This window comes from Strix aluco, chromosome 1 (assembly GCF_031877795.1).
Source record: "Strix aluco isolate bStrAlu1 chromosome 1, bStrAlu1.hap1, whole genome shotgun sequence".
In the NCBI taxonomy this organism is placed as follows: Eukaryota; Metazoa; Chordata; class Aves; order Strigiformes; family Strigidae; genus Strix; species Strix aluco.
Window position 1 is genome coordinate 151,818,938 of NC_133931.1, and position 23,133 is coordinate 151,842,070.

Here is a 23,133-nt window from a genome sequence, read left to right on the forward strand (position 1 = left end):
ACATGTTAATTTTAAGCCTCAAAAGGTAGCCAAGTGCAATGCCTGAATAAAGATGGAAGATGACAAGTTGTGAGAAGAGTGCGCAACTTTTCAGTAGCTGCCAAGTTTGGAGTAGATTCTCAACAAAACAGAGAGGCAGAAAATGGCCCCCCAAATGCAGCTATAATCCAACCTGGAAACGGCAGATAAACAAGTCAAGATTTCGTTAACTGGCTCATTGAAAAACCGGTCTGAAAGCTGGATGGAAAAAAATGACATTGTTATGTCCTTTTTCAATCAAAATGTAATTTTGACTGACTCGTATGAGAGCAAATTTATAGATGGATGAAAATGTGCAAATCATAAAAACAGTAAGTACCCATGACCATGTGAAGAAAATGTGTGAAACCAATAGGAGCAATGAAAGAAGAATCAGAAGTAAGAATATTTCAATATCAATAAGGGAGGGAAGGAAATCACAGCAAAGCTAACCCTCAAAACAGCATATGGGGAAAAGTGAGAGGAATCTTAGCTCAGAGTAAAACAAAGACTGATTATTTTATACTCCAGTAATACAAGCCACCATATGTGCTATCTTTAAATTCAAGACAGCAGAAAATTTTAATTACTAGAATAATATACTCATTAAATTGTGGGGGCAGTATGAGAACTTATGAGTGTGAAAATACTAATTATAGGTTTGTGTGTGGCTACGTACATATGTGTGCACATATATATTTATACACACAGATACGTAATATGTATGCATAAAATTTTACAGCTGCAAGTGTCTCCTACTCCCTTTAAGCCATTGGTAATAAAGTTTCAAAAAAGCCATCCTCTTGGTGACAACACTGTCATCCATTACTGATGAATTCCTGGATTTTAAACACAGGCTATGGTCCTTATTCATGTGTGTGAATTGGTTTTGTGACCCAGTAAAGGATTTCTGTAGAGCCAGAGTGATGGGGAACATGCTGTGAAACTGGCATTTTCCTGGCGTTATGGACAAGGAGCATTTTGCTGGGAAAAGGTAGTAATGGTGGTGGTTTGGTCTTTCAGGCATGATTAGCTCTTCCATGTGATCCTTTTGAAGAGGGGCTGCAGACACAGTCTCTCTTCCTGCTCTTTTTTATGGAGCTGAATATGTTCCACCTCCTAGAGCCACCAACAGACACGTACCATGAAGAGGCTGGAGCACTTCCATAGCTCTGCTGTGTCCCACCATGCACATGTACATTCCCCTTCAGTTTTCAGGGTTGCAGAGCATCATTTAATCTGATAGGTTTTGTTTATGCTTTTATCTGGCCAAGTGCACTAAATGCGCATCCCTGGAAGCCAGGTCAAGCTCTGGATTTGTTCTGAAGACATTGTTCAGAGGAACTGTTTTACAGCAGGGATTGCTCCATAGTACTTTGGTGCAAAGCTGTATCATAGCTCTTCTGTCACCCAGTGTCAGAAACCTCTTTCAAGAGGCTATGTGTAGCCTATGAACAGACCATAAAATGTCTATTTGAGAAAATTAAGTAGGAAAAAATAAGCATATTTAAGTTGAGCAGTTCTGCCTGCTGGCCAGGCATGTCACCTCTTTTTCTCAACTTTTTATCTGGTCTATCTGCAATACTATCTCTGTACCACCTCCCTGGTTTCTTATTTTCCTGTCAGTCTCTGCCCTACTCCTTGCCCCACTGCCTTTATGAATTTCTTTGATATTCAGATCAACTCAAATATGCTCTCAGATCAAGCAGTGGAAAAAAAGCAGTAATTTAAGTCACAAAGGCCCATGCACATTATAAATCCCAGATGGATGCTAGAGGTTTCTCTCCATATCTGCCTGCCTCCCCTCCAAACATCACCAGAATGTTTTCAGGGTCTGATACCACCTGCCTTCTCTATTTTTCCTGAATAAGGGAGAAAAATCCCCTGTGGGGAACCCAGAGACCCCAAAGCCTCTCGTCTCCTCTGATGTGCAGCACGTGCCGATCGCGCAGGACGGAGGGGAGGGAGCATTGCCAGGGGGAAGCGCGCGCTTCACTCCTTGGGTGCAAGCAGCAAGCCTGTAGCTTAATGAATTGGTGGCTTTCATCTGAAGAGGGGCTCGTGCAACGTTCTTAATTGGATTTCTGTGAAGAACTGTAGGTCCTAGATCATAGCCTGGAAGGGGAAGCTGGTGACAAACATGGACATGCAATATATGGCATTGCTTAAAGGGAAGGCGAGGCACTAGGTTTGTGACAGGGCTACAGCCTGTCAGCGCCAGCACTGTGTGACAGCTGCGATACAACAGTGGGCGCATTGCACAGAGCCTGCCTCAGTGACTGTGTCTCAGGCACAGCAGGAGACCCTATTAAAAATATAAGAAAACTGACAGCCTTCCTGCAAAAACACAGCCTCCTGTGTAACAATTTGTCCGACCCCAAAGGGTTGGCAGCATCACTGGGGGAAATCTGTATTCCCACCTCATTCCCTTATCTCTTGACCTTGCTACAGTAATGCCGTCCATCCTTGGGCCATACAGGGCTCACCCCACTAACCACACTGCCTCCTCGGGGCACACGATGCGGATGCTGGGGGCACTGGCATCCAGTCCCCAGGGATCACCTGGTCATGGGGTAGGAGCCTGCTTTAGGGCTGCCCCAGGGAGAAAACAACTGATTGCTAATTAAACATGGCTTTAGGCTGTGGTCACTACACCTTTGAGAAGGTGATTAAAGGAAAAATGCAGCAGCGTGTTCTCTGTTAAAAAAAAATCTCCATGTCCCACCCACCATCTGTGGAGGTGGTGATGTTCTTTCACTAGAGGCTTGTGACAACATGCAATGGGCTTTCACTAAGCAAAAAGAGGCAGATGCTGAGAAACTTTCTTGATGGCCGGGAATTCTCCTTCAGTTCCTGGAACAACCATATTTTGCTCCCATTGGAATTGCTTCAGAGGAAGCAAAGAGACAAACTGGGGTTCTATGTGTACAAAAGGGTGGTTTTGCTGGCACCAGCTTTTTCAGAAACTGAAAGGAGTCTTCATACCAGGAGTGGATAATCTGACCTGTCCATTTTTTTTTTTTCATTATTCCCTCTGTTATGACTGTTAATTTTTTTAAGAAATTTTGTTCTTTCCCAATTCCACTCAGATGCTTGATCCTGCCTAATACTTTTTCTCTGACCTCACAGTCTGTTGCCATGGAAATTCCGCTTTGTATCTTCGCTGATGGATTAGGGAGAAGACAAAAGATAGACTGGGTAGGAAATGAACCTTTATTTGCTAAGAGGGCAAGACTGTTGTGGTGGCTGTACTGCTACCAAGCCTGAGGAAGCCGCTGAAAGCAGAGTCCTGACTGGATTTGCCGCACCATGCCTGAGATCGGGCTCTGGCCTGGCTCATGTGTGGCAGCACCGGGACAGGGGTATAACTGGCAGCCCAGTGCTGGAAGAGGGGATTTGGTCTGTGCCTTTGCCCACCATGGGTGGTCATGTCTTGGTGGATTGCAGACAGGTGCCAGAACTTCATCAGCGTATGTGCCCCTGCTGGGAGCCAGGGCTGCATAGGCTCCAGTAGTCTATATGGCTGCCAAGTCAATCCTTGATTTACCCAAGCCAAAGCACATAAGGGTCCCTGAAATGCTTGCATTTCAATAGAAGGTCTTAAAGAAATCCCACAGGAAAAAGCTCTCTGTTAGCAAGGTGAGGCCAGATGTCCGTTCAATATTTTGGCTTATTGCACCTCATATTTGCTGTAGAAAATTGTGAAGGGTATCTCTTGGCCTGCTTGCCCTCAAGGGACAACGCAACGATTTCAGTGGCTTTCCAAGAGGGTGTGTGAGCATTGCTGCTGCCCCTGCGCAGTGCACTGCACGAGCTGCTGAGGGAGCATGGATCCAGCCAGGCACAGAGACATGCAGCAGTTTGCTGTTCAGCCCCTGAGATCCCTGCAGCATCCAGGACACTGTTTGACATTTTGGTAGAATCTGACGACTTGCAGCGTGTGCCCAGAGCACTGTATTGATGTCACTTTGCTGGATGTGGGCCAAGCATCCAAAGGGCAGTGAGTTGGTTAACATGATAATCACGTTGCATCCTAGTCTCTCCAGATGACAGAGCTTTCCATTCCTGTTCATGACGCTGCCACAGTTTTCTCTGAGGGCAAATGTGACTTAAGCAAAGTGGCAAAAGGGAAAGAAACTAGTCAGCATTCATCAGGAAAAAAAAAAAAAATCTGTGGTGAAAAACAGTAATACTAGTAATGATAAACATCAGGGGTGACTGCTACCACTGTGGGATCCAGTCTGCTGGGTCTGATAAAACTTTGAGGACTGAGAACCCCAGTAAGCAATGGGAGTGCTAGAAAATTAATAACCTGATGAGCACCAAGACACCTTGGGGTCGGCAGGGACTTCCATGTCCAAGCCAGCAAAAATAAGGGGGAACTGCCATATCACCAAGAGGTGGTTCCTATTCTCAGAGGGAAGATGAGAGCTGCAGCAGCTGGTGAAAGTGCAGCTGGCTACAGGCAGCATTTAACAGCTGGCTTAGCATCCAGCCCTACTGAAAGGCAGAGCGGTCCTCATGCCATGGGAGTTATTTGAGTTCCCAGCACGATTTCATCCTCTTGCCAAGGATTAGAGCAGTGCGGGGTCACTGCCATTCTGTGGGGACACAGTAGGGCCCAGGTGCTTGTACAGAATGACACCAAAGTAAAGCTTTTCTCTAAAGCCGCTTTAGATTGGTGGAAATCCTTCCACTGATGGTGGTGGCTTTGGAATCAGACCCTGAATCTTTGCATCTTGCCTTTTTCTGATTTCTTGGTCACAGTTTGGCCTCATGAATAAGGCAAGCACAGCATAGGGAAGGAAGAGGGCCATGATGCACTCACCCTGTCCAATCTCTTCTTTATCGAATGGACAACATTAACCAACAATTCTTTGCTATTGAATCAGATGTTGTATTTTAATGGAGAATATAGTAACATTGCTCATGCAATACATTGCTCATGCTATACATTTCCCATCATCAGTCCGAAATACAAAACTGATTGATATGATCAGTGTTTGACTGGCAAAGCCGTAATATCACCAGATGAACGAGAAGCACTTTCAGCTCAATGGCAGAGTCCTTTCTTAATGTAGCTATACAATACTTCAAAAATATTTGCAATGGATTTATTTCCAGTTGGATCTAAATCCTCCAGCAAACTCTAGATTTATTACCTCTATCGTGTGTAAAATACCTTCTTTATACCTCACATCAGCTTTCTTTCAAACCAGACTGTACTTACAGTTTATGGCATACTACATTATAGTCATTTACCATCATACATATTGTGTTCTTCCATGGCTTTAAATGTTAAAGGACACCTTTCTGCCCTATTTGAAAGGAGGGGGAGAGCAGAAAACCCATGTATTAGCAAAATTGCTGTCATTTATTTCATCACATCAAGGCAAGTATGGTTGAAATAACCGATCCATTATAAGAGAGGTAATACATCATTCATTATTTGGTGCTTGCTATGGCAAGCCACTGGCTCAGCACATATAGACTTATGGATTTGGTATGTGGAAAGCTATAATGAATGTGCAGTTGTGATGAACAAAGTTAATGCTAATATTTACTGCTCTACAGCAACTGCTATGTATCAACTGTTTCCCCCTCCCTTCCTATTTGCCCCCCTCTGTACAGGCAGGCAAATGTTCCATCTATTTAATTTCCATCCCAGATATCACTCAGTAGCAAGCTAGTCAGCCGGGGCTCCTACCCTTTAGCAGAACAGAAATAGAACAGAAACCTGAGGGAGGTTGGTTTGCCATGCCGCTGTGCCCTCATGTCTTTGGCTGCTGTCATGCCTGTGTGTAAGGACAACTGCAGAAAGATGCTGGCTGTGTACTCCCTCCACCAAATATTTTAATCAAAATATATTGAGTCAACTGGAGGATGTCTGGCTGTGCAAAGCAACAGTGAAATTTGGCATCAAATGTTTTGAACTACTGTAACAACATAATGTCTTATACTGGTGTATATATATTATACTGTTTATGTTTATTTCTGTATCTAGATACATAGATATAAAACAGTACATGTAGTAGGTAGGAAGGTAGATAGACAAACAGATAGGTATGTTACTATATCCTTAAAAAGACAGCTGGTTGCAGCATCCTGTAATAAGTCCCTTTATTTAAGCCCCTGCCCCATTCATTGCAGGGTCAGAGTGGGGCATAAGGGGGCTGAAACAGCTGTGTCCTGCCCCACTTTGGGTGGGAGGAGGCCAAAACACCATGGGGACACAACAGACCCTGCATGTCCCCTCCCGGGAGTTGCAGACAGTCCTTCTGCAGCTTCACCAGAAGGGTCCTTTGGCAACTCCTGGAAAGGCAGAGGAAGGCAGGGCAGCAGGTCTAATGTCCAGGCTTGAGTGGCTTTCCTTGTGTGTCCTGATCTTCCTTTGCATGCAGCCTCTGAGATTCCTTTTGAAGAAAAACAGAAACATCCATGTGATATCCAAGTTTAGCTCTTCACAGTTGCTTATCAACGCAACAGGGCATGCTTGAGGCTTAGTATTTATGGTTTCTGGACTCATTAATGACATGTTCAGGAAGTGAATCCATAAAACAAATTAACCCAGAGCGATGCATCAGTACTCCCTACGCTGCAGACATCATTTCTGTATTCTTATTTTTGCTGTATGGACAGCAAAAGCACATTCCAGGACTGCTGAGTCCAGGCCAGGACATGCTACTCCACATGAACATCCCAGGCAGGTGAGCCTACACTAAATCACCTGCCCACTAAGTATAACTCATTTCATATGAAGTACAACTAAATCCTGCATCTTCTCTAATGGTATATATCCCACAGCCCTGATGACTGCCTGTCTCTTCTGCTCCTCCCTCAAATCTGTCTGATCTTCTTTCCCACTTGAAAAAACTTTTTTTTTCCCCATTAAAAAAAAAAAAGACCTTCCTCATCCCCTGTGCTCTAAGTCCCTGGACAAGATTGTATCTGCTTTTTTTGAATTGTTGGTACTGTTGCATCATATCATTATTTTCAGGGTTTGTAATGTTTTTCTATTTAAATTACTGTTTTGCTGAATACTGAGTTGCATAAATACCATTATTCTTTTATTTTTAAATAGGAATGCTGTATGTTCACTGAAAGTCTGAATGGTAAACTTCCTCTTAATTTGTCTCTCCACCTCTCAGCATTCTCACATCAGCCACGGTAGCTAAATGGGAGTTGTGTGTATGCACCTTGGGGAGCAAAGCCTGATAAATATGCATACTCTGTAACCCCTTTCTAAAGAGGAACAACTTCACTATTAATTTCTCAAAACAACCAAAAGATAATGGGTCCAAATCTGCTCCTGGCTCTGCTTTTGTAACCCCTGTGACTTCAGTGCATTGCAGGTGCCTTGTGGAAAGGCAGATCCTGCTCCCCCTTATGTGTCATTATGTCCTGATCATCATCAGAGCATCAGGGCAAGGCTGAACCTGACAGGGAATCCGGATGACACAGGAGGGCTATGCAAGCTTTTTGTCATAGAAGCATGAAGCAAAAATGGCAGAGCAGACACCTGGGTCCTTGAGAAACTGCTGTCTTCTGCCTACAGTGCTTGCCCTTGATCACAGACAAAAAAAAGTGTATCGGCAGCTTGGCAACCCCTATTTCTGGTAATCTAGATATGGGCATTTCTGTCTCAGTATTTCTATATTTGCCAGAAGAGCTTGATCAGGAGCAGAACAAGTCATTCATGGCTCACTAGAGCAGTGAGTAGTTGCAACTTTTGACAGCGTGACATCTGAGTAATAACATGTTTTCACATGGTGGCCCCACGTGATGTCCTCAGTGGTGCATGCTGTACTAGAGATTCCCTGTCCCAGGGAATGACATGTAAAATGGGGTAGTTATGCAGTGTTTTATAACCACTGCCTTTGGCTAAGGATGTGCATGCAGTTAGGCTGGTCAGAACGCTTTCAAGTGCAAATAATTTTTAGCAAAAAAGGGACAACTAGGATTAAAACAGCTTTTCTAGCCAGTCTGTGTATCTTATATGCAACAAAATAAGTTGGCTTTTAAGCACCAAACTCAAATTCCTCCTTGAACCCTCCATTATGAGCATTTGGAGTTGTGGCTTTTGCTTCCAGTGTCTCAAATTTTTTAAAATCTACTTTGCTCATATCAAAGCTCAGAAGACAAGCATGGGTGCAAGTGTTCGTTGGAGAACACATGGATGACGAGAATGTCCCTGCAATGCCTAGTACAGTGAGGGCCTCTCAACAGATCTATGTGTTTCAATTTGAAAGCCATAAATATATTGGATGATGAGAAAATCCTTGGGCAGGCTTTGTGAGCAGCAATATGGAGTCCTGATTGTGTGGTTCTGGTTGTGGCCTGGGCTGCAAGGCTGAACTTGAAAGATGGGGCTGCCAGAGCAGGCAGTGAGCAAGGATCTGGGTAGAGTCTTGCAGACATTCCCAATAGTCATTGTGGCAAGGTTCCTGTCTGCCAGACATAAGAAACAGATTAAAATTATCCTAAACAGCCTATGATTATCTGATGCTAAGAGCAAAAATGTCTCTTCTAGGAAAGAAGAAAGCCACAGTCCCGCTCAGGAGCATGTAAGCTCTTACAAAGCTAATTTGTGATGGAGGCGTGGGAACTCCTAATTACTCCTGTGGAAACAAACCATTGTTACGGGTTCAGTTCGATTTCTGTTTCCAGGCTTACCCCCATTTTCCACTTGTGTCTAATTTTCTCAAGAAAGTTCCTCAGGGGGTGGCAGTGTACTTTTCAGACTTGGCCTCAGCCTAAAGGTGAATATTTTGAGAACTCTCAGCAAAATCAGCCTGGTTGTTTTTATGATATGTGGGCGTGAAGAGAAACCAGCTATTCCTATTTGTTCCGGTTGCAGCTTCTCTGCCCTCATAACTCAAGAACAGCTGACGCTAGGAAATTTGAACTCAGCTTGTTTTATAGACCTCGGTGATGAAGGAGAAAACAGTTCATGTCTGAAGAAAATCAATTCAATATTTCTAGAGTTGGGAGCAATTAGAGTCGAAGCCCAAATTTTGCTTTGAAATACAGCAGCGCAGCCCCACTGAAATGCCAGTCCGAGGGCAGAACTCGTCTTGGCACATTTTGTACATATTCATGAAGAAATTTGTTTTTCCTAGAATGTTAAACAGGGGTCGAAAGAAGGAATGTCAGATTTGTTCTCCATGAAAGACCCAGTTCCAGCTCTGATGCCAATCCATGGGCTGAAGTGTAAATAATGTGCATTCAGCATGGAGTAAATATCTCAGCCATGTCAATGGGAGGTTTGTGCAATGATCAGAAATAGGATTTGGCTGTATATAGCAATTAACCTTTGCAGATAACATTATTTATTCTGGACATGTTTCTTGTATCCAGTATCATTCAGTAAGAAAATATGTATACTCTACCATTTTCCATTCCTATTTTTCTCTGCTCCCCTTTTTGCTTCCTCTGTCTTTCTCCCTACTCCTTGTCTTAGGATCTCCTTTGTCCTTCCTTCTTCCTTTTCTTCCTTACAGCTATGCTCTAAGCCTGCTATCTGCAGGGGTCTCTCTAATATCTTCCCCATCCAGGGAGTGAGAGTTAATGCTGCCCTTTAAGTGTCAGATTTGGGCTTCAACTTGACATGTTGGTGACAGTAGAGAGAGAGAGACAAACTTTCATTTTTTAGAAACCCAGAACACAAGTATAGATTACATCTCATCAAAATTTTGTGGGATCAATCATGTAAATCCATTGAGTGAGTTTGAACCAGCCTTTGACTTGGGTTTTTTGTTAGGTGAATTTTGTTGTTTCTGTCAAGCTGAGCCCTTGCGTGAAATTACGTATAAATTCCACACAAAATTCCACCAAATCTATGCCTTCATCTTCAGATAGCTGCTTGACTGAAGAAAAATCACTGTAAACTGTAAATGGTTAAAGGGAACAGACACATTAAAACCCCTTAAACCCATAGCGTATTTACAGACCAGCCCTTGCTTGTTACTGGATTGTCATGTGCTGTATCAGGCAGACTGCAGATGAACAGCAGTTATGAATTCGAAACTTCCTACTCCTAAACCATCACAAGAAGCCTGGCCAAATGGCCTAACTAACCCCTGACATCTCGACACAACTCCCTGCTTGGTCCAACAGGTATGTGCCTCAGCAAGGCTCTCTGGGTTTAGCTGAGGTCTATGTGTCAACCAGGGATCAACTCAGTTCAAGATGATTTTACCTCTTGTGAATTGGAGTCAGAGCACTGAATCCTTAAGCCTGAGCTGAGCTTCAGTTGTCGTGACATACATTCAGAGTTAAGCAAATGTGATTATGGCTTTACTTTGCATGAGCAGGCATCCTTTTAAATTGATTTTATCTTAAGCTGTATGTCATGCATACATGGTAGGAGATCTTGCCATATGTCGATATGATGCCTCCACATGAGATGATTTTGCCCAGGGTCTGTAACAGAGACTAACAAGGAGCCTTGCAAGTCTGGATTTGTATCTCCTGTCCCAGTGGAGACCATGCTGTATGGACATTTCAGACCACCTCAGCATGCTCCATCTGATCCATGGTACTGTCTTTCTTGGGCAGCCTGTGTCAGTAGTTTTTCCTAACTTCTGACAAATGAAAGACCTTGATGTGTTTACTGGAAGAGGAGCCTAGACCTAAACTATAAAAGATTACATTTTTTTCTAATCTGTTTATCGATAAAAAGATGAACAAAAAATAAACATGAAGTACATAGGTATACGTTAATTAGACATAACACTGATATGCCCAGACTTACTCTCCCACAACTGCTGCCATAGCATGCCTATGCCTGTGGGTACACAGAAGGAACAGCTTGTCAGTCCAGAGATTTCATCTTTGGACAAGAAGACTCTTCAGCATAATCGTACACACATCAAGGAAGGACATGTAAATGTACACCATGAAGTGTATGCTAGGAATGGATTTGCATAAGCAATCATTGCCATCAGCAACTCTTACTCTGTGGAGGGTGAGTTTGATCATATTTATGCTTGTGAATGAATGAATGAATGGGTGATTCTTTTTTTTTTAAAGGGAGATTACAATTGGTTATTTTGTCCTACCATCTAAAAATACTACTCCGTTTCTCTCTTCCCCTTCTGTCCTCCCTTTCCTCCTCCCCCTTGCAATCAGCATGTTTGTTTAAGGCTAGCAGCTCAACAACACTGTCTCAGTAGGGTGGTGTAGGGAGAAGCACGCAATGACATGATCCTGTTAATGAACTGTGCCACCATGGTGAGGCTGGAGCTTTGGAGGGGTTGCTCTGTACTGCTGGCTTTAAGTGTGTTTTAAAAAACAGAGTGTGCTTGGCCATGCAGCTTTCCAGGTTCAGAGCCAGCCTCAGGAGGGCTCCAAGTTGGCAGTGCTTTTTGGGTTTCAATGAGGACAGACGAATCACATGAGCTGAGGGTCTGGTCTGTTGCTCTAAAGTGCCTACAGGATGGTCAAGCATGAGTGTTGCCTGGGCCAGGAATCGAAAACGAAGGGCTAAGTGGGGGCCTGCTCACCCCACAAATCCTGCTGCAGGAAGAGTCAAATGAACCTTTCCTAGCCAGCCAGCCAGCCAGCCATGTGGCTAGAGAGCTGTGATCCACTGGCTCTTTATCTCCATCTTTTGTGGAAAAGTTAAAGTCCCCTAGAGTTAAAAAGCCTCTGTGGAATCAGACAGGACAAGCTTTAGCCTGTTGTAGAAAAAGATCTGAATCTTTACTAAAACTTAAAAGATTTTAAAGAATAATTTCTACAGCAACCCACTTGTTTCTTCCCTGCTAAGATTTCCGCGTGATTTTTCTCCTAGGCCCCCATATGACTGCATAGCAGCAAGTAGAAAAACAGTGATGCTACGTGCTTCTGATGCCTGGCCTCAGAGCTTGTAATGCCCTGTCTTTCTCCCTAGACCGTTGTTCCGGAGCCACAAAGGGAGCAAGATTTAAAACGTTTCCCTTTCAAGCAGCAATGAAGCAGAGTAGCTCTCTGCGAAGTGACTCAGCCTGCCCTTGGGCATGTCTCTTTTGCTGCTGTTCCAGAAACCAAGAGGCAGAGCTTTCCAGCTGCACCCTTTCCCCTTCATCCCTGTCCCACAATCACATCAAGGTCTACAATAGGCAGCAAGATAGAGCTGTTAAGATAACTACTCAGACAGTCCTCTTATATCAGAAGGGTCTTGTGGAGGGAGGTCGTGCTCTCCCTGTGCCTCCAGAGCCACTCTATAGGTGACTGGGCAATAAAGAATCAGCAAAAATCTCCTGCTGACATTAAAGCTTGGTGTCAGTTTTGCTTTCCAACAATTCCACGTAATGTTTTATTTTAAAAAATAAATATGTCTTCTATTTTCAGGGGTCATTTTTAAAATAACTCATAAGAATTGTTGTCATCATATTCAGTTTTTAATCGTGCTCTGCCAAGAGCAGCTCCTCCAGTGGTGTTTGTGTCCAGCTGCTCCGGAGACCCTAGCAAGCCGAGACAAGCACTGACTCTGCTTTGGTTCAGGGCTGAGCCTTACATTACTCCTTCTCCTCCTGTCTTCTGGAAATATCACATCTGGACTGACTCCAAACCTGTAAAGTTTTAGCCCAGTTAAATAATTATTGTGACAGTTATGTGTCTCTCAAAACCACAGGCTTATTAGGGAACCATAATTTTGGTCAGTGCCCTAAGTACATTCTTCCCTTTTGCTATCTCTTCAGTCCTTTCTAAGCTATTCCACATACATTTTTAACGTGTGCCAAAGATTTTACATATAAAAAAAGAGAAAGTTTGGAAATAGCAGTGGATAAGTTAGGTAATATGATGTAATTTCAAGGAATAAGTCTGGATATTTTTTCCCCCTGCATGGTGTGTGCCACGTAGCTTGGAAGATCAGTTACTGCCTTGGACACGCACATGGGTAGCGAGATGATTTTTCAAGAGATGTGCTGAAAAAACAAAGTAGCCAAGCCTGAGGCCAGTGCAGAGAGTTACACAGCCTTTGACTTCAGTTAGTTACTAAACCCAAAGACAAATCTGACTGTAGAAATTAAAAATGTGTCAGAAAAAAACCTGTAAAGCGCCTAAGGCACTGCTGATAAATATGAAGCATTTGCGTCTTGCTAAATGTATTTTTTCATAATTACCAGTATATGGATTTGTATTGTTCAAAGCCCTAACAGTGAATCTGCTGTGATGGATGCGCAATAAAACAGGACTAATTGGAAGCATTAATTTAGACAGAGGCAGAAGCTGACACGGAGCTCTGAGTAAGAGATGCTTTATATTGCCATAGCAAGTACAAAGTGTTTGCCTGTAATTTGCAAGCTCAAATCACACCATCTTCACAAACAAATTGTTGCAAACTGTTGCTGTGTCAGTTTTTTCTCTTTTTGTTTTATTACTCTCATGATAAATATCTCGGACCCAAGGTCATCTTAAGGAAATAGTTGTAATTCAATAGAATCATTGCTGTAGGTGCTGCTGTTTCTGGCAATGTAATTGACAGTGAATGAGCATGCAGGAGCAGTTCCCAGCAGGGGCACTTTTGAATAAATATACACTAAATAAGCATGGTAGAATGGGAGAGTAATGTATCTGCATAAAGAGCTGCATGCTGAATGTCCCCTCAAAAATCTTCTGTGGTTTAGGCCTGTAACAGCAAAGGTACGTGTTGATTTTGCTGCTCCCTCTGCTTTATCTGCCTGCTCCCACGCTGGTATGAGGCTTCTGGCATGTGGGTGATACCACCAACATCAGATGGAAGCAACTTTTCCTCCAGTGTCTTGCTGAGGCAGCTTGCAAAACAAGAAGTTGGATTCTGGCTGCATCAAAATACAACCTTAGGTGGGTTTCTTGTTATCTTAGGCATTTCAGCCACTGAACTTGGTTCATGCCAGATAACTTGTTTTTAGCAACTACATACAAGTTACTCATTGTGAATAATCTTGGGCCAAGCAGCTGCTTTCCTCATCTTTGGTATGCAGGTACTTGAGTTTTATTTCAATCTCCCATTTGACTGAAACAATGATTTCCAACAAACCAGGTAAAGGAAGGAATTAAACACCCAAGCAGTGGTTGTGCTGAACTGTCATGACAGCTTCAGGTGGCCCACCCAGCACCCAGATTTGAAGAGAACAAAAGATGAGCCCCTCCGCTCCTTCGACTACTCCTTCCAGTTCTTAATTGCCATTAATCTTCAGATTGTTTCTTACTTCTCATTTGGTCATTGGTCTTCAGCTCCCAACCATGTTTTACTTCTGCTGGTTTCTTTAGTGTTTCATATGATCTCCTCTCAGAGTCACTGGTATGCTGAAATATTTTACTAATTGCAGAGGAGTTGTCCTGGATTTACACTGGTGCAGCAGAAGCCACCATATGTCCCAGTGGACTTTTCCTGATACTGCTATCAACAGTCCTGGAATTGGTCCTTCAAGCAAGCCTTCTATTATTTATTTCCATCCCGTCCTTTCAACTCATATTGAGTGGGGCTGAAACTCAGCACTTTATCTTAAAATTATGTCCTTCATATAATGCTTCTTGATATTCCTTCCTCTCGGTGTCCTGACCTTTACTAAGGCTGTTGTTAATATATTCTCTTAGTCATGGTATTAATGTTAATGCAAAGACTAATGTTCTCCTGCAGCTTTAACACTGAGAGGCCACACTTAGTGCTCTGTCTCCAAACAGAATTGCTTTCCGATATTGCACTTTACTGTGAGAATAATTTTACTGCTTGGGTGAAATGACAGCTGAGAATGCTTAAAAAGAGAGAGAGAGGAAAGGGAAAATGTAATAAGGCAAAAGTGTGACAACAAGACACTTATGTCAGTATTATCATTGCATTTCATGGGAATGTAACATCTGACTGCCACACAGCTCTTCCAGCATCTGTCTGTTGAGGACCCAGAGTGATGTTTAATTGTAGTTCATTCAAAGTGCTGTAACAGAAAGTTCTTCGTTTGTCATTAGCTCTGCTGCGCCCTAGTTTCAAGGTTATGTTTTGTATATTAATAAATGAAGTCCAGACCAAGGAAAGCCTGGATCAGAGCAGTGTAAGCAGTAAAAACATGTTATTAGCTATTTCAGAGATGAATTTGTCTTTCCAAATGCACCACTGGGTATATTTGTACTTGCATCATTTCTGAGGAAACAACCTACAGCTGTGTTTGAAGTTTGTTGTTGATGCGTCAGGAAATCTCAAGCCCTCCCTGGGACCCAGACAGTCACACATATTAAGGGCAGTGCAGTGAAGCCAGGTGCCGCTACCTCTGAGGTTGGCACTGAAACTACCAAAAATCAAATGTTCCCATTAGGTGGCTGGCATTTCTGCCCTTCCACCAGAAAAAGTCAATAGCCTTCAAGAGCAGAGCAGTTAGATCACAGGGCTAGAGACACATCACACAGCAAAGCATTAGGACAAGCACCTCAGGACTTCGCTCCTGCAATGCTTTCTCAGCACGGGACACCCAGGCTGCACGTTTACAGTAAAGGCAGAGGTGTCTGAGAAGTTGGTGCTCTCAGTAGCCACCCAGGGTTGCTTTGCAGCATCGCACAGCCATGGTGCTCCCAGAGGGAAGATGGTGCAGGGGAGAGGTAGGAGAACAGCCCCTTTCTGGTTTGCCTGTTGACTCCAGCCCCCATCAGCAGTAGCTGAAGAGTAAGTACCATGCTTTGGGAACTATGTAATAGCATGACTGAAATAAAATGAGGCTCCCAGTGTAGTTGCTGGAGGGCGAAGGAGAGAGATAAGATGTCCGTGTCATATCACCAACAACATAACTGGTATTAACGAAACAGAAGTCAAGGATGAATGAACATTGAGGCTGAGCTAACTTTCACATCAAGAGAAGATCCCTAAAGGGCTGTGTGCTGACAGGGCAACATGCAAAAGCTGGTACATTTAATCTCTTCACAAGGGCTGTTCTGTGAATAATCAGAAGTTGTTAGGGTTGTCAGTCCAATTTCCTTCCAAAATAAAATTAAGCATGGAGGTGATGACATTTCAGGGGGGGGTGAGGTAGATTCTCTCCTGAATATAAATAGAGGCAGGTTTAACCAGAAATGAGAGACAAATAAAATATCTTACTTGTTAAGTACTGTGCAAATAATGCTGTGATAAGGGTTATGTTCATTATTATTACTGTTATTCCAAACAATGATTCTATGTTGATGGTATAAAGAAGCGCATACAACAGTTCCAGCCTGTCACATTTAAGGCAGGATGAAACTCTAATGACCTGAGTCCACTATGAACACTTAAACCATTGAATGTAAATGATGTTTTGGATATGCAATGTGTTCCTCTGAAAATGGAAGACCAACACATGTCCAAACTAACATTTCAAAGGACACACATATTGGTAGTGGGATTTTTTTTAAAAGATGCAAATGTGCATGTAAAAAGAAACCATCCACGCAGAAAGATGAAACATTTTACTTTCTTGTGTAACTGCATTCATGCTGAATAGGAAATAAGAATTGCGAAGTGAATGAATTGTAGCGTTGATAGAGTATATTTTTATAAATTGAGATCCTCTTCCTAACTCCATATGTATTTCCACTTGAATTACTGATCCCCTGACTAATCAAGTACGCTGTATCACCATGTCATCTCACCCTTATGTTCTTTGTGGATAGATATTGCATATCTCCACCTCTTGAATCTAATTCAGGAGCAATAACACTGAGTGAAATATAAGCAGCAGAGTCCTGCTCTCATTAGCAGAAATTATATCCAGCTGCTGCTCTGACCTTACTTGCAAGAACATAGGAGTTCTACACCAAGTTGGACCATCATTCCTTCCAGACCAATACCCAGCTTCAAAGGATGGCAAAAAATCCATATCTCAATACCTGTGCAATCTTGCAATTCACCTAATGGAGCCAAAACCCCTTTCTTCATCTCTGCAGTGAGCAGCTGATATTTTCAAGATGGGAATTTGATCTTTCCCTTTTATCTTTGTGTGTCCTAGTGCAACATACATGCCTGACACTCTTGAGTTTCAGGCATGCAGCTCCATTTTTTGCAGGCTGTGGAGGGGCTTCACTGACCCCCTCGGTCCATCAGCAGACCTCCTTGAAGAGCAGTTCACGGGGCACCCATGTGGCTCAGTGCAGCTGGGCAATGATGAACATCTAGGTTATTCTGAAATCAGCTGTAGCTGAAGCCAGGTTCAACTCAAGACAGCTAAGAGGCAATACAAACTTTTGTTCCAGAAGCCAAAAGAAAGCTGACACTAGTCTGTAGGAAGGGTGAGCAGAAATGAAAAGTAACAGCTCACTTCTTTCCCTAGCAACCTTACATCCACTCCAGAGGCTTTGCTAGCCCTGTATAACCCAGCAGATAATAAGAGCAGCATGTTACAGCCTTTCTGGATGATTTACGTGTAACCTTACATCCTCGGACTGTGTTCACACAAGAAAATCTGGGCATGGAAATTCTCACTACCTTGTATAGCCCAAGTCCACCTTGGGAATTATTCCCATTCACATCTGACCTTTTGTACCCCCAAACCAGTAGCCATACTGGAAATGCTGACTCCTTTGATCCTGACCTGGTTTGGTTCTCACTTGTCCAGATGATAAACTGAGACAATGAATACTTGCATAAGCACCCCCACCCCCCTCCCCATTTACTTACTCTGAGGCACAATGTCCCTTTTCCTTCAACCGGGCAATGGTCAAAACATCAGAGTAAAGCTTTCCTGCAGGTAAATATAATAGTCACTTTCTAATTGTGTGTTACCTGCTCACATAACAGATCACTGCGAGCTCCTCATTGCAAGCTCTCATTGGAGATCAAGCATAAGGATAACCAGGCACTTGGATGTAATAATGTGTTTAAAGGGGGCATAAGTAATAAATCATCCAAATCACTTTTGGTGAACAGATGAAATGACTGGAATACCTTCAGGATTTTTATAAGTTAGTCAGCCTATGCAGAACTGTAACATCCCTTCTGGTTGCAGTATCAACATTTCTGTACCTGCAGTTGGAGAATTTAAGCACAGCTTTTGCAAGCAGAGGAAAAAAAAAAAGTCTGCATCATCGAAGCAGAGGGATCCACGAGTAGGGCGCTCTGCTCTGCCTCCTCGCCAGTTGTCATACAGTGTGTTACAATATTTGAAATGAGCCATGGATCAGAAGTTACTGGGAAAGACAGACAGAGGAATAGACAACCTGTTCCTATAAATGTTTCCTTAGAAAAGACAACCTAAAAATGACTGTGCTGTAATGAAAGAGAATCCTGAGTCTAGAATAAGCATCCTTGATTGATAGGTAAGTCAGTGTAAATTACTTAGAGCTGGAGGCTTAGTCATGAAGAAATTAGGTTTAGAAAAGACATATCATCGGGTGCTGGAATCAAAAGCCTCTGACTTGGTTATCTCCAACTGCAAGTGGGAGGATTTTGAAAGGAGTGCAGCAGGTCTAGGAGCTGTGATTTTTTGGAAAAAGGCTTATGCATGAAGACATGGCTCCTACTTCCTCATGCTACCTGCCGCTTTCCAGTTCAGCAGGTGCCAGACATCTTGCCTTGCAGGGGTCAGGCGCAGCTGATCAGTAGCGTGCTGTTTCTTTGAGAGGCAGCAGCTCCTAGCTTCAGCTGAATTAGTTCTTGCCCACTTATCCTCTAATATCAGAAAGAAAAATGCTTCCTAACACTTTACGATGGAAAGGCTGCCAGGCCCTGCTCTAGTCTACTCTTCATGCCAATGAAGTGTTGCTCTCTAAGGCTTGTTGTCTGGTGTTCAGTAGAAACTGGTTCTGAATGTCGAAAGCAGTGGGATTTCCTCTCCTGGGAAGTATTGCAATACAGAGACTACATTTCATCTTTTCAAACATCACTTTTATTTATCCCTTTATTGCACTAAACAAATGCTTGGTTTGCTTTATGATGATGCCATCTAAATAGATAGAGGGATACGAGGTGGGATTCATCTCACCTAATTTTCATCGCCTGAAAACTGGACATCTAGTTAAAGCTCATCCTCCTCTATGTGACCTCTTTTCCTAATGGCAGGAGAGGAACCTCTCTGGGGTACTAATCAATCTGTGGACGGAGTGAATTGCCTGCCAGAACCATGGCTACCTTAGACTAAACGTGTAACTTCTACATATCTGAAGTTACTCGCTGTTTTGGGGAGTTGTCAGAAACCTTTTTAAGATAGCTTTGAATCCTCCTTTCCCCCTTCTTATTGTTGCTAGTGAAATGGATACCCTTGCTTGAGTCAGCATCTGTGACACCAACTACATCCTCTCTTCGGCAAGATGCTATTTTAAGCTTTCCATCAGAGGCCACAGCTATTTGTGTCATTGTCAAGACTCTTCAAAAGGTCCAGTGACATTGATGGTAGGTCTCTTAGAAGCCAAAGGTTCTGCAGTAACATAAATAGGATCAGCAGCACTAAGTGCAGGTGAAAGAAAAGCCAGCTGCACATCCTTTCTGTCTCCCTTGGCAACAGCATCCTGCCAACAAAAACTGCTGCCAAGTAAAGGCTGGATATGAAGGGATGTGCATTTGCAAAGCTGGGGCTGGACAAGCTCTGTGTGAGGGGGGAGCTGTCAGACCAAGGAACACTTGTGTGCTCTTAAAATTATTTTTGGTTTGTTCCATGTGGTTTTGGACAAGGGAATGCACAGAGCTTCTGTCCTTATGAAGAGTTTTCATCTGAAATTCCAAACCATGGTCTCTGCAGTTTTGAGCCATGTGTTTCCATCCATGACAGCACAGAGGGAAGAAATCTGTAGTGAGTTACTACTTACAGATGTGGCGAATCCTCCAGCAGAGGTTAAAATATGTGGCATGGTTCTCTTGTTACACCAGCTGCAGCTTCGTGCTAAATCATTGTTTCAGCAGCCAGCTCTTGATCAGCCCTGAGTTCTAGAAACTGCTAAACAAGCTGATATTTGTAAGGACCAATTTTTTTTTATAATGCACTAAATATCTTTATTTAGAAAAACCTTCAGACTGGAAACAGTAAGGATGAAAAGTAAACTGCAAATGTCAGGGAGAAAAGGAGCATCATCATGAGAGCTGCAAAGCACATCCAAGATTATTATTTGTACTCTGTCTTTCCATGTTCTCCTTGAAATGATCATGGCTGTGAAAAGAGATTTTGTGTAACTATGGGTAAAATATACTTGTGCTACAATATATGTACCTGCCTAGCCTTCCTGATAGGGACTTCAGTCCCCAAAAATCAGCACTGGGGTCACTGTCGGAGGCCCTGTAGCTGCTAGTGCTGCTGAATCTTAAACCTATCATCACAGCATCGTTCCTTTCTGATTTGGCCACAATGTCAAAAAAGAAGTCTGGCTGCAACATGCTTGTATCCAAGGCCTGAAAAAAGAAGGATCTTCTCAGATAGTAAGGTATGGTAAGAGAGAAGAAGGAACTGGCTTTTCTCTCTAGCAAAATATTAGGAATGAATTTTGTGAGGAGCCCATATAACCTACTGCTCGGGCTGTTGCAGCACCTCTGGATACAACAGGGACTCTGAATCAAAGACTGAGTAGTGGGGATTGCCTGCTGGCTCCAGGGGGATTCCTACACTGCTCTCAAGAAGCCCCCAACTTGTCGCTGTTCTACCGTTTGCCTGTGCCTTTTGAGGGATTGATAGTTGGCTGCACAGGGCACATTTTTGTGCTCTTCAGGCAGTGTGTTCTTCCAGACACCCAGCTGTGCCAGAAAAAAAAAAGAGAGAAACAGAAAAAAGAAGAAATGGAAGAAGGGACTCAGGATTATGGCTTTAGAAATCACAGGATCTGTGGACTTCTTTATGGTTACAAAGTAGAATTTTCCCATTTACCACTGAGGAGTGAAGAAATAAAATACAGAACATGCATTACAATGCCAGGGAAGGAGAAGGAGAGAAGAAGAGCGCTATTTCATTCCCCATATTTTCCTCTGACAGGAATATTAATATCATTAGAGATAATTGAATGAAGTGGAAAGTCTGGTGGAGGTACAGAAGCAGGAGGTAGATCTGTAAAATCCATCCACACACAAAAAGCTAAACATTGCACTGGAGGGAGGGCACTCTGCCTTGAAATAGGGACTGAACAGCCTCACAAGGGCGTGCAGCTGGGGTGCGTGTTGCTGTTTTGTTCCCAGAAACCGAGAACTGCCAGCAATCCTCTGGCATCTGAATAGACCCGTGTCAGACAAACTGTATCTGGACTTGATGGAAAACCAAGCTGGAATACCAAGCAGCCCTTCTATCTACTGGCAGAGAGGGGGACTAGCTCAGTAAGTAATCTTGCCTTGCAGTTGCAAAGGTGCTCCATAAAGGAGCGAGCCCTCTTGCTGCACAGCCCCGCAAGACACGCCTGCCTGGGCTGTCTCTGTCCTCATTCCTCCAAACCAGTTCCAACAATAACAGCAACTCCTGCGTGCTGCTGCCTCATTAGGGAGATGTATTTTTCCTTTTTCTACTGAGGGATGAAGCTTCCAAATCTGTGTGATGTGAGCAGGTGAGGATGTCTGCTGACAAGTCCAAATGATATTTTCAGGTAAGTGATTGCCTTGAACAAGCAGCTAGAGTCAGGCTCTTTCTTTTTATTACCCTCCTCTCAGTAATTACTGTTGTCCTAGATTGTCAGTAAGTCTTTTCACAAGGTTCAACAGCTCGGATGTCTGTATATATTTAGCTGAATAGGGGATCTGAAGCATTTCTAAAGCACTTATTCCCACAGTATCTGCGAGTCTCTAGTGCAGTGTGAGAATGAATTGGGAGCTGCCTGCTCTGTAACTGCACGACACTGTCCTATTTGTATCACCCATTGTTTAACTCCCTGGAGGACCAGAATTTAATTCTGATTTACAGGCTCACTCTCTCAAAGTCTGTGATGGAAGTGCATCTTAGAAGCAATAATAGTGTTCTGCAATGTTTTTTATCATTAAAGGACCGGGACATCTTGCCACATAAAAACTGTAGCTACCATTACTTGTTGTTGGACAGGGAGTGTCAGCGAGTACCGTTTAATTTGTGTTTGTACATGTGATTTCCAGCACTTCTGCTGATGCTGTTTTATGTTACTGCAAAGAGGGCTGCTGTTCTTTGTGTCTCATTCCCTGTATTTTACCAAATACCTTGTGTGTTGAAGTTGGGGGTTGATCATCCTGTCTAATACTTACAAGGGAAAACATACAATCACTTGTAAGTTAATATCTGGGAGTTCTGGCATGACAGCTACTGATAGGCAGGGAAGAGAAATCTTCTGTGCAGAGTAACCTACTTTTTCTTCCCTCATTTGCTTAACTCTTTGTTTGTACAAAGGCTGCTTTATTGTGAGTGAAAATCATATTGCTTTGACAGATTATGAAGAAATGACCATAACAAAAATGACCATAACAAAATTAATAATATATACTTTCTGCACAGTTTCCATGTATTAAAGATTCATTTTGCTCCCTGTAACGTTTTAGGTTTGCTGAGAGACACATGAGAAGTTAATAGTGTTGTGAAGAAAGCTTTCGTTACAACGATAACATTGCTGTTGCTTTGAACAGGTTTTGCACAACCTTCTCTCGCTATTAGTAAGTCAAGACTGTTAGTTGTACGGCGAGGCTTCTGCATCCCATACCCAAGCCCTGGGTCTGTAGATAATGGGTCCTTTGTAGGATGGCTCCCTTTGCTTCCCTTGCCCACAGCAGTCCGAAATAATGAGTCCAGCAGTAGGTCTCTGCACAAAAAGCTCTTCTTGACTTCCTAGAGCAAAAATGTTTGCCAAGTACTGCTCAGGGTGGCTCTGTTTGTCTTGCTGCAAGGTCTGAGGTAGCAAAGGCCAGAAGGGGTCAAACACCAGACCGAGCTCATTGTGCATATTCATTTGCTGTAGAAAATGTGAATGTGCAGCTCAAAAGTTTCCACTGTATCTCTGGCGATTAGGACTTGGTCCAAAGCCCAATAAAATAATTGGGAACCCTTCCACAGGCTTTAGATCAGAAGTTACATAAGTTTGTGTTGTTTAAAGGCATTGCCCCGGGGAGGCTGAACGCGTGAGCTGACTTGACAGCCGCATGCCTGCTCTGCCATGTCATGCAAAAAGGCTGTTCTCGAAGTGCTCATGAAGTGCCCCATGCAGCACTAGGTGGTATTAACTGCTAAATGAAGCCTTTAAATGGTGTCCTGTGCCAGGATACTGGCT

General features: G+C 43.1%; 1 protein-coding gene across 6 annotated transcripts in view; it reads left to right on the top strand.

Annotated features, from left to right (window-relative positions):
• Nucleotides 1-23,133, top strand: part of TMEM108 (transmembrane protein 108) — a 173,792-nt gene that overhangs the window by 133,944 nt on the left and 16,715 nt on the right. The window contains exon 1 of one of the 6 annotated variants that reach the window (XM_074849686.1): nt 21,010-21,495. The exons of 4 other annotated variants lie outside the window; for them this stretch is intronic. In XM_074849686.1, coding sequence (XP_074705787.1) covers nt 21,483-21,495 — 13 coding nt within the window. In that variant the 5' untranslated portion in view covers nt 21,010-21,482. Of the gene's footprint in view, nt 1-21,009; nt 21,496-23,133 lie in introns of those variants that run through there. One more of the 6 variants, XM_074849700.1, reaches the window with a different exon arrangement.